Source organism: Aphelocoma coerulescens, chromosome 29, assembly GCF_041296385.1.
Source record: "Aphelocoma coerulescens isolate FSJ_1873_10779 chromosome 29, UR_Acoe_1.0, whole genome shotgun sequence".
Classification (NCBI taxonomy): domain Eukaryota; kingdom Metazoa; phylum Chordata; class Aves; order Passeriformes; family Corvidae; genus Aphelocoma; species Aphelocoma coerulescens.
This window is the reverse complement of record NC_091042.1, coordinates 1,053,152-1,064,918: the sequence shown is the minus strand read 5'-3', so window position 1 is coordinate 1,064,918 and position 11,767 is coordinate 1,053,152. Positions and strand designations below refer to the sequence as shown.

At 47.9% G+C, this 11,767-nt stretch overlaps 1 protein-coding gene across 1 annotated transcript; it reads right to left on the bottom strand.

Annotated features, from left to right (window-relative positions):
• Positions 1-598: 598 nt before the first annotated feature.
• Positions 599-6,029, bottom strand: LOC138099925 (keratin, type II cytoskeletal 4-like). Its single transcript, XM_068997534.1, has 9 exons — positions 5,568-6,029; positions 4,396-4,610; positions 3,962-4,022; positions 3,239-3,334; positions 2,487-2,651; positions 2,282-2,407; positions 1,825-2,045; positions 1,538-1,566; positions 599-1,077 (listed from the first exon to the last, which is right to left on the bottom strand). The coding sequence occupies exons 1-9, from the start codon at positions 6,027-6,029 to the stop codon at positions 599-601; spliced, it is 1,854 nt and encodes a 617-aa protein (XP_068853635.1).
• Positions 6,030-11,767: the final 5,738 nt, after the last annotated feature.

The following is an 11,767-nucleotide window of genomic DNA, read 5'->3' as shown; positions in this document are numbered from 1 at the left end:
CAGAAGCAAACCAAAGTACTACGTGTTCATCCATAAGCAAATTCCTCACACAGAAAAACCCTGATGGCTACAGAGTAACCAGCAGGTGCTTTGAAAATTGCTTTGTTTCAGATTTAAGCATAAATTTTCAGCTCGGGGTTTTCTTGGACCAAAAATAGATAGGATAAAAATAAAGGGAGTCTGCTCTTTGCAGTGTCTCCTGGGAAAGTTAAACAGTTAAATCCTCTCTCTCTTTTCTGAAATGCTTTGGGAGGAGCTGGAAGAAAAAAGAGGCGTCTTGGAGGGGGGAATAGTGTTAATTAATCCACTCGTTATGGGAAAAGACGGGGGAAGCAGCGCAACAAAAAAACCCTTAAAGCTGTGAAAACCTAAATTAACTCAGAAATCACACTGTGCTGAGCGCCTGCAGGAGAAGTTTGTAGAGGAGTCTTTAGGCTTGGGGACTCTGAAAACAAAACTCGGGGGGATAAATCTGGGGTTCATAAATGTGGGAATGGGTTTGGTGACAAGCGTTGCTACTGAGGGGCAGGCATCCCCCTGCATCCTCTCGGCGCGGGGCTGGCGCGCCCGAGCGCCCTTGTCCGGGGGCTCTGCCGCCCTACGGGACCACGCAGGGGTCTCTGACAACCCCGAAATTCCCCACCACGCCATTGTTGCACCCCACGACCTCAGGGCTGCTGGACACAACGACGGGGGGCCCCCCCAGCTGCCGGATGACGCAGCCCTGGTTCCCGAAGCTGAGCACCCCCCCGGCCTGGCACGGCCCCATCCTGGCGCTCAGGGCTCCGCTGCCGGCGCTGACCACGGGGCGGGCCGGGTACCCCCCGCTGCGGGAGCTGAACCCCCCGGCCTTGCAGCTGACCCCTCCAGCCTGGCAGAACACCTCTGGGATGCACTGCTTGGCCACGGAGCTGAGGACTCTCTTGGGGTGGATGCCGGCGCTCCGGGAGCTGAAGCCGCCGCTCTGGGAGCTGTGTCTCCCGGCCCGCCTGCCCAGGGAGCCGTAGCCACACGCGGCCCCGTTGGCTGCCAGCATCCCGCAGTCTTCGGGGATGTTGTAGCCGCTGCTGACCACAGCTGCAACAGAGCCCAACAATCAGCAGTTAGGGAGGAAAACTGGGAGACTTGCACACGGCAGGCTGGTTTTGAGTGACAGAACCAACCAAACCTGATCTCCTCCAGATTTGTCCAACGTCTCTGAGCCCCTGCGCCTTCCAACTCCTCCCCCGTGTCCCAGCACATCCACTCATGGATTCTCCCCCTTCCCATGTTCCCTCCCAGGTTCAATACGTATCCCATGGTCACCAGGACATCTCTTTGTTGCCTCCAAGAGCAGAAAAGGGTCTTGAATTTGACCTCCCCTCACTCAAAAAGCTGATTTTTTAAAAATTCAGAGGTATTTGAGATTTCTGGAGCTAAACTTTCCAGAAGTGGAAAAGGGAGGCAGAGGGCCCTGGGGCAGACAGATAACGCTGCTCTCAAGGGTATCTTTCCTAAAACAAGAAATCTTCATGGCTGAAAAAGTGCAGTTACTTACACACGCTCACGGGGTTCCCCACACATATCCTGTAGGGAGAAAAGAGAAACGCATGTTACTCACAACTTCCAGCCACAATCCAGCCCACTTAGTCCATCGTTGGAACATTCCTCACTATCCCTAGGAGAAGAACTGTTTTTGCTGGCACCCATGTGGCCTCCGTGGCCTCCAGGCATCTCTCCAGGTCCAGTTTCTCTGAGCCTGGGGAGATCCTGGAGCTGTAGAATTCACTTGGGAGCAGGAACTGCCACAGCCTCAGATACACAGGAGGGAAAAGTATCACCCACCTGCTCTCTTCACCCTCCAGCAGAGTCTTGTAGGTGGCAATCTCGATGTCCAGGGCCAGCTTGACGTTGAGCAGCTCCTGATAGTCCCGCAGCATGCAGGCCAGCTCGTCCTTGGCCTTCTGCAAAGCATTCTGCAGCTCAACGTGCTTCTCCCGGGCATCTTTGAGGGCACAATCACCGCGCTGCTCAACGTCACAAATGGAGGTTTGCAGGCAGGAGACCTGTCGGGGGAGGACAATAGTGCAGGCATCTGCCAGGCTTCTTATCCTAGTTCTTGGACACTCTGGCTTTGGATAAACCTCCTCTCCCAATCGCAAACAGGGAAAACCCACCAGCATCACATCCCTCTCCACCCACTTTTTACTTTCCAACTAGGCCCAGAGCAGATCTCAAGTCTCCTAAAGATCAATGCATCACCTTGCCCTGTGTCTGAGCTGTCTCTGGAAGCATCTCCTACCTGCTTCTTGACGCTCTCCAGCTCACACTGCAGCTTCTGAATCATCCGGGTCAGCTCTGAAATCTCACACTTGTTGCTCTGCAGGTCATCGCAGTATTTCCCTCTCTTATCCTGCAGCTCCTGAAACTGGAACCAAGAGACAGGACAGTCGTCACTTTGGGCCTGTGACATTGCCAGGCACAGACCCTCGTGGCCTCTTACTCACCCTGGTCTGGTAGAAAGCATCAACTTCTTCTTTGCTCTTCTGGGCGATCTCCTGGTACCAGCACTCGACGTTCTTGATGATGCTCTCCATGTCCAGGTCTCGGTTGTTGTCCATCTTGACGATGACCGAGGTGTCGCAGAGCTGGCGATCAACCTGGGCCCGTTCCTGTGGGATAGGAAGGGCTTAGTCAGCTCTTTTCACCTCTCAGGCTCTGCAGGGAGGGAAGGGCTGCGACACAGAGCGGCTGAGGGATAGAACAAGTCAAGAAATGTCCCTCAGGATGGCTCAGCAGAAAATCCTGCTGCAGGATGAGTTGCCACCTGTGACTGCTGACCTACGTGCTGACCTGCAGCAAGTCTGTCCACATCAAGGGCAAGGAACTGGAGTGACTTAACCCTTGGTATCCTCTCATCTCCAACTGCCTGAGTGATTTAATGACAGGACTGAGCTGGGAGTTGCTTCAGCTCTAATCAGGCAGCTGCAATCCGGAGGAACGAGACGGATGCATCTTTTCTCCAGGGTAGAGTTAGGACACCGCCAATTCCTACCTGGAGCTGCATGAAGGAAGGGGGAGCCACCCTATCTCCAGCATCATCATGTTAATTTTACATCAACCTTGTACTTTCACGCTTTTAATTATTCAGGGCTTGGTATGAGACACATCCCAGTGGGGTTTCAAGCAGGAGAAATTTGGAGCACTTGAAGGAAGAGACAGGACCACCAAAGTACCGGGATGGACCGGAGGAACTCACCTCCTCAAAGACACATTTCAGCAGCTCCAGCTGCCTCCTCAACAGATCCACCTTCACCTCCAGCTCTTCCTTGTTCAAGAAGATGCAGTCGGCATCCTACAAGAGGGGAGACACACACATTCCAGCCCAAACCTGGCTGTAAATGTTGGAGAAATACACAAAGGCAACACCAGCAAGACAGAAATGTGTCTCAACAAGATTTCAAGAGCAGAAAGGTGTGAGAGGGTGAGTCAGGATACTCGGTGCCTCCTGAAGGGAAACGAAACCATTCCAACACGACTTACAGGAATTAGTTGATTTATCACTTAGGATGCAGCTACAAACCCACAATTCACTAATGAGTATTTAAACACAATTTTTTAATATTCTTCAAATGATTTCTGCTTTTCTGATGTCCAAGAATAAAGGATATGGAGAGACAGCCAGAAATAACCCGGTGTTCCAGTGTGACCTGTCCTGGTCTGTCCCCCTCCCACACTTCAGGAATATTTTTTGAGGCAACAAAACTGGTGCTGTAATGCTGATGATGTCAACTTTGAGGAGACATTATTTGCCTCTTTTCCCAGCCATGTGCCTCTTTCTAAGTCTCCCTTCAGCTCATCATAACACTTTTGTGGTTTTGTGTTTTTGTGGGTTTTTGTTAATAATTCACTATTTCAGCCGAGTTTTGCCCCAAATAAACCTACCACAGGTATAGCCACTCATGTAGTTTCAGCTTCTCACCTTTTTGAGTGCCACAAACTCATTCTCCACAGTTGTGCGCCTGTTGATTTCCTCCTCATACCTGTTGGAAAAGGAGGAGAAAAGGGCTGAGGAAAGAAAAATGCTCAGACCCTCAGACATCAACCATCAGGTGTAAATGACAAAAACCTCCAGTATAAATGACAATAATCACCAGGTACAAGTGACAACTCTCTCTTGCACAGGGACTGCCACCAGGCACTGCCAGATCAGTGTCTGGAGACCAACATTAAACCATCCCAAGATCAGAAGCTTCCTCATGAGCAACAACAACATTACCAATGCAAAGTGCTCACCAGTGAGACAGAAGAATGTGGCATTCCCAGAGGGGACATGCCACAAGTCTGGGAGAAGTTACCCAAGATGAACCAGAAAAGCAAAATGCCACCAGCTAGAGGAGCCTAGAAGGTCCTTACTTGCACTTGAACTCCTCCACCAGCTGGCTCGTGGCACATTCTTCACTGCCCAGTTTCTGCTTTTCGCACAGCAAACAGTCCAGGCGCTTCCGCAGGTCGCAGATGTAATTCTCGAAGTACAGTTCCAGGTTTTTCCCTTTTTTTGGCAGCACATACTGCTGCAGAAGGCCCCACTTGGTCTCCAGCACTTTGTTCTGCTGTTCCAGGAATCGGACCTGAAGGCAAAAAATAACAATTCTTCAAGAGGTGAAGGCAGGGACTCAACACCTGTTTAACTCTCTGCTCTTAACCACAGGTGCAGGAATAGGATTTTCAGGAAGTGAGAGCTGATACAGCACCGTGATCTGGAAGATGTCTGCCCTTATTTAGAAATCTTTATGTCACACATCTGAATTATTTCAAAATCTAGAATTTGCACATCTAAATGGTTTAGAAATTTATACATCATGTCTACATTATTTAGAAATCCAGGAGCCCGGTATCTAAATCTGCCTTTCTTAACGATTATTAGGAACAAAACTTCTCCAGATGGTGCCTCTGATGTATTTTAGGATAAAACCGAGTCCCCAGATAGTGAAACTGCTTCGTCTCTGTTTGTTCTACAAAGGGATCCTTGGGTCACAGATCAGATTTGATCTCTAACCTGATCTTGTCTGGATCAAGATTAACCTCCTTTGCCTTCAGGAATGTTTCTGGAACTGTCGCTATATTTAGTCAAAGAGAGGAGGGAATTACTGGAATTATTTAACACAGGACAGAAAGAGGAACCTGTCAGGGCTGTAACTTCCACCTGAGCTGCAGCGAGAAATCCAATTTGAACTGAGACTGTCCAAGAGGAGACACCTGCAAGAAAGTCCAGTGCAACCATGGCCATGATTCAAAGGCCGTGGAATGCCAGGACAGGGACATGGTTGGAATAAGCCCCATTAAAAAGATCTCAGTCTGGACTAACATGCTCTTAAAATGATTATTAGTTGTTAAAAATTCTTAGAATTATCTTAAAATTCTCTGTGGGAAGCTGGACCCCTGCATGGACCCAGCTCAGAGATTCATGGCAGAGCTGGACTCGGGCTTTGGCTGATGGGCTCATGGCATGAGATGGGTTTGGGAAGGGGTTGGTCAGGTTTTGTTTTCCTCAAGGAAGAGCAGTTCTGGAGCAGGTCTGGACTCACCTTGTCGATGAAACAGGCGAACTGCGTGTTGAGGGTCTTGATCTGCTCCTTCTCCTGGCAGCGTATCTCATGTTCCAGCGGGTCCACCCCAACGCAGAGAGGCTTCAGCAGCCGCTCGTCGATGCAGATCCCTTGGATGCCGTCGGCCTTGCGCTCGGGGTACCCTCGCACGATGCTGTATCCCCGGGGGCCGCAGAGGCCAATCCTTCCTCCTCCAGCATTCCCGTAGCCCATGCCTCCGAGCGCCATCTCCCCAAAGCAGCCGGTGCCACAGCCCCCGTTGACGTAGGAGATTCTCCTGCTCCCGCCCAGGTTGCAAACGCTCCTGCTGCTGTAGGCACCGGCGCCGCACCGCACGGGTTGGCTGACGGACGCGGCGTAGCTGCGACCACAAATCTCCGAGGCTGAACTGAAGCCTCTTCGTCCCAGGACGGATCTCACTGTCGGTGCCTGCCTGCTCATCGTGGCTTATTTGAAGGTGGAATAGCAAAGTTATGGGGCTGCTCTGGTGCAGGAGAAGAGCAGGGATCCCACTGAAGCGACGCGGGGATGCTTCCCCTTATATATATTTTGGGAAGCTGGCCTTGATAGGATCAGGACGTTAATTTAAGCACTTAAGGGTTTGGTTTGCCCTGCAGCAATAAATGCTCCTCAAAATGCAAACCAGCCCAGCAAATAGTAACTACTGAGGAAATAAAAAGGAATCTAAAAGTGCTCTCTTTGCAAGTTGCCTTCGAATACATTACGGTTTGAAGCGCTCCCCTAACTTAGTGCTAATTATAGTTTAGAAACATTTTTGAAGGAGCTCTTTGTGATTTGTTTGCAGTGTGTCGTTTGGGGTTTTGTGTCTCATAAGGCTGTGTGTGTGATGGGATGTTTTGCAGACTTGCACTTTGTGGGAGTAATTTCACAATTTTGGGTGCCGAAAAGTAACTCAAAGGAAAAATAAAAGAAGAAAGTCAACTGTAAAACAACAAACAATGTGGGAGTTGTCTCATGATGGATCATTTCTGTATCTGAAACACCAGTAAATTCACTGAGTTTAAGGTCTGGATTTGTATGCAAAAACTCAAAATGTCCCCCACATACATGCACAGAATCACAGAATTCTGGGAATTCTGGGAATGTGCAGAATCCTGGGAATGTCCAGTGTTTGAAGATGACCTTCCCTGAAACACCGGTGAAGCATCCAGGTTTCATCCAGGATCTGTGACATATTTCTATGTGCTCATAGATTTGTGTGCCATCAGTGTCAGTTATTTCTAGAATTATGCTGCAAGTTCTTATTTGTGATGGTTAATTCTTTGGCTTTCACTATTCTGGAGCTTCTCCCAAGGCTGGGTGTCAAAGCCTTTTCAGATTCACCTCCTGGAAGTCTCTACAGGGAACAAAAAGGGAACAATAATCTGTTCCAGCTTGGTGAGATCCACCCCATTCACCAAGTGACGGCTGCATTTGGGTGACTTTGCCAGACATGTCCTTGACACTCCCCGGGGAGACAGCTCCGAGGGAAGGAGTCCCCGGGGCTGTGCTCAGGGCAACGGGGGTGATTTGCTCTCTGCAGGGGCTGGGCTTTCTGCACCAAGAGAGGAAGTCTTAATGAGTGGATTAGGCTGGACACCAGGGAAGGCTCTGACTCACACCAGGGAGATGAATCCCTCTCTCCTAATCACCAGCCCAAGGAGGTGAGGCAGGAAACCTCTCCAAACCTTCTCTAAACTGGCTGTTGGAAAGTCAAAGCAAAAGGGCTCTTTCAGCTCTCTGTGGATGAAGTTTGGGAGAAAAAAAGGACATTATAGTGCAAACAACTGAACACCCTTGTTCCTGCCTTCTGAAGGGAGCAGTGCTTGGAGCAATGTCCATATTATACAATGGGATAGCAGCTGGAGACACCCAGGTTCTATGTTCCCACATCCTTGTTGACCCCTTCCAAAAACATTCTCCAAGAGTAAGGATCATAAAAATTATGCCAAACCTCCTCCAAACATGCAACTGTCTAATATCAAGTGGTTGAGAAGAAGATGCACATGGAAACCGTGGGACGTGACTGCAGCCCCAGGATCCCCAAAGCCATTAATTGGACCTGTAATTGCAACTTCTGTGAGTTTGAGGGGCTGGTGGTATGAATTAGTTGTGTAAACTGCTACTTTTGCCGTATCCAAAAGGGATAATTCCAGATATTTACAACGTTCAGATTACACCTTTGTTTATAGTAGTTCAGGCTTGCGGTGCAAACCGGGCTGCCAGCACAATTGGAAATATCAGATTAAACTAAGAGGAGAGGCTTCAAGATGCAGTTTGGCACTTCCCAGGTCCTTGAAGTTCTAAACAGATTTATCAGACGCAAAATGCAGATTTGACTCCAAAGAAGAGCAGTTGTTCGGAACCCTGTGGAGGAAAGCAGGCTCATCAGTCAGGCTGAAGATGTGTCCCTCTCTGCACCCCATTATCCCAGTCGGATGCGTAGGAGACACCTGGAATGCAGCATAGGCTGCAATTAAACATCTGTGAACAGCTGTGCTGCAGCAGCCCCAGTTCCCAAACTCTCCAGAGCCACTGAGTTCTTGAGAGGGAAGAGATTTGGGGTAAAGTTGCTCAGCATTGGCTAAAATTTGTGTGTTGGCCAAATTCCTGTTTTTCTTCTGGATCCCAGTGGGAAGGCAGCTTCATTTAATGTCTTTTAGGTCCTTTCAAGGAATAATAAGTGGTGTGTAAGAGCTCAAGAATCACCAATTTGTTTTTGTGAATGTGGATGTGAGATAGGGGAGAGCACTCTGAAGAAAAACTTGCAGATTTTTTACTCAAAAAAAAAAAAAAAAACCCCAAAAAAATAAAAAAAAACCCAAAAAACCAATAAAAGGGAAGGAGCAAGGAAGCCAAAAAGGAAAATATTTTGATGAGGGGTTGGATGAGTCATTTTGACAACTTGCAATCACTCCCTTTGTCAGCATTTCACTCCCTGAATGGGCTGCCAAAAAGGGAATTCATTAGAGGAACACTGGAGTTCACTAATTTGTTTGTTGCCTCTGGAGACGATTCTGGACGAGCTCTCAGAAGGTGTTTTATGTGATAGTCTCAAAGGTCTCTGTAATTATCCTCAGCCATCGAGAGCTCCTCACAGTCAGGTTGGACAATGGCAGGAACCTGCTTAAGCCAACACCATTTGATCCATGTAAGATTGGGTCGGAACATGGATTTTTACAGAGTTTCTTGGACTGTGCAGACTCTTGTCCACGTCATTCATGACGTGTTGGAGGATTGATTTGATTAGTGCAGCCTCTTGTATCCTAAAGCCAAAGTTATCCAAGGTAATTCAGTCTGGTCATGTGTTTTTGCCTCTCACTGACCTCGCCCTACTCCATGTGAGAAGTCAAAACTGGGATTTTCAAGGGATATTCCTCATAAAATTCATCAAACACTGGGCCTGGGTGCACTTTCCTCCCTCCTTCAGCCATCAAACTGGCCATGGATTCTAATTTCCTCTTTGAGACTCCTTCTCTGGCTGATGGAAAGAGATCTGGCATCTCCAGACAGTGATTCATCACCTCCTGAAATAGGCAGCACAAGCAGGTGGGAGGAATCCACCTCTGCAGCTGCTTCGCTCTGTTCTTCCTGGAGACCAGAGGCCGTCTAGACAACCAGACACCGGCCCCGGCGCCCGCTTGGGGAGGTTGAGGGAGGTGAAATGAGTCCCACCCTTTGGGCACTAAATTTCTTCAGCACCTTTGAAGTCCTAATGAGAGCCCCAACATCCCACACTCCTGGATCCGCTTGGCTCCCGGTGCTGCATCACCCGATCCTGCGATCAGAGGCATCAGAGCTGAGGCTCCCAACAAAGCAAAGGCTTGGTTTGATCTTCCTCCTGTTGTTTTCTTCCTCCTGCAGTGGAAATGAATGCCAGATGTATGGGAATCCTGGATCAGGATGGCATCCTGCTGCCTGGAACAGCAAAGGTGTTAGAAAAGGTGAAAAAAGTACTTCAGTTGTTAAAAGGTTACAGAAATGTCCCTGTAAATCCACAAGATCGCTGATCCCTTCTGGTTGAAGCTGTTTTCCAGTTGAAGAGATTCCCTGAGCCAGCCCAGGGAAGGAACTGCCTGTGGAAGGTGGGAAGTGTATTCAGCCAGAATGAGAAAAGCTCTTCCTTTTGTTATGCCAAAAGTCCAGCGCCAAAATAAAGTGTTGGATTGGATTGGATTGGATTGGATTGGATTGGATTGGATTGGATTGGATTGGATTGGATTGGATTGGACTGGGTTGGATTGGATTGGATTGGACTGGGTTGGGTTGGGCTGGATTGGGTTGGGTTGGGTTGGGTTGGATTGGATTGGATTGCATTGGATTGGATTGGATTGGATTGGATTGGATTGGACTGGGTTGGGTTGGGCTGGATTGGGTTGGGTTGGGTTGGACTGGATTGGGTTGGGTTGGGTTGGATTGAATTGGATTGGATTGGATTGGATGGGATTGGATTGGATTGGACTGGGTTGGGTTGGGCTGGATTGGATTGGGTTGGGTTGGATTGGATTGGATTGGATTGGATTGGATTGGGTTGGGTTGGATTGGTGCAGCTTTGGGAGGTGCTGCAGAACGTCTGATGTTCAGAGAGGCCAGGCTGGAGTTCAGCACCTGCCAAATTAACTTATCACATCTTGAAATGGTGATAGGGGAGTTTGGAGGCAAGGAAACAACGCTACTTCTGTGTCATTGCCCTGATTTATTCTCCCCTTGCATAAAAAGTGAGAGGACGGCCTGTTTCCAAAGGGAAACCTTTGCAGATCAAAGCCCTCCTAATGAATATTTATATCTGCTTGATTGCTCTTTTCTTGTCAAATCTTTCTTGTGGTTTCCTTCATTAAAGATTGAGCCTGATTTATTTTGTGCTTCTCATATTTGATTGGGAAATAATTTCTTATCACATGAGAGTGTGGGGGGAGAGGAAGCTCTTCCAGTTCTGAATGCCAATAATTTTGGCAAGGAAAGACCTTCCCTCTGGATTTCCCTTTGGTGAAATGTATCTGCCCAACCTGAGGTTCATTTCTTTGTTGTGCTCTTTCATCAGTTTAATCACAAAACACTTTAGTCCTTTTTTTATTATTGATTTTATGTTGATTTATGTTACTCATATCTGGTTTCTTTTTTAATCTGTTCAAATGTACAATGAAACAAAAAGATCTCCCTCTGATCTTTTTGAAAGCCTGAATAGTACTCATAGGACCTCGAAAATGCTGTTGAAAAACCAACCAGGCACATACGGGGTTTTTTCCCCTTAATGCCCTCTTCCAGCAGATTTTGCAGAGATAGAAAAAAAAGGTGTTTTGTCGTCACACGTCTGTGGCAGACATGACATAAAAATACAAAGACTGAGATGATTTCATTCTGAATTTTTAAACACCCATTGAATTCAGATAGAAGCCAAATTTGGTGCAAATCATCTTAAAAGAGCTTAAATTTACACCAGTCAAAGACTGGATCTACATCATTGGATCCACATTGCCCGACCCCTGGAAGTCTCCAAGGCCAGGCTGGAAGGGGCTTGGAGCCATCTGGTCTAGTGGAAGGTGTCCCTCCCCATGGCAGGGTGTGGAACTGGATGGGCTTTAAGATTCCTCCCATCCCAAACCATTCCATGATTCCATGACTCTCTCCAGACAGCTCTGCTTCCTCTGTTTAATTAAGACTTCTAATCACTCGATATGTCTTGTGCAATTAAAGAATGGGCATTTCTGTACTTTTGGTAAACACCTAAAAGCAGATGGTAACGTGTTAGTTCTACTGTAAAAGGAGCAAAAGGTTTAAAGCCATTGAGTCATCCCAGGAGAAGTGAGGGTGGTGTAATTTATGGGTGTCCAAGGAGCACAAGTGGAGTAATTAATCTTTGCTGACTCCAGCAGGTGGAATTCTGAATTCAGATTTCCTTTATGGCTTCCCTGCCTGCACACGGATGACCAACCATTCCCAGGATATCACTACAGTCCTTCCTTCCTCTCTGTGACCCCGTGTGTCCCACCACAAAACTCCAGTCACCCTCCTAAAGCTACATCAGAGAGACTTTGATGAGCTCCTTTCCAGAAACACTTCCCAGAACACTTTAGGGAAAAGATTCTGGATTAAATCTCACGGCTTGGCACAGAGATAGCAAAGGTTTAATCAGGAAAAATAAAAGAGCCTGATGGGAAAACAGGAATTGAGTGATAAGA

Bases quoted from the DNA above. Each gene is read 5' to 3' on its own strand.
- LOC138099925 (XM_068997534.1), bottom strand. From the start codon at position 6,029: ATGAGCAGGCAGGCACCGACAGTGAGATCCGTCCTGGGACGAAGAGGC. The intron at 4,611-5,567 runs GTGAGTCCAGAC...TTTTGCCTTCAG, and splicing joins TCGCCTGTTTCATCGACAAG to GTCCGATTCCTGGAACAGCA. The intron at 2,652-3,238 runs GTGAGTTCCTCC...CCTATCCCACAG, and splicing joins TGAAATGTGTCTTTGAGGAG to GAACGGGCCCAGGTTGATCG.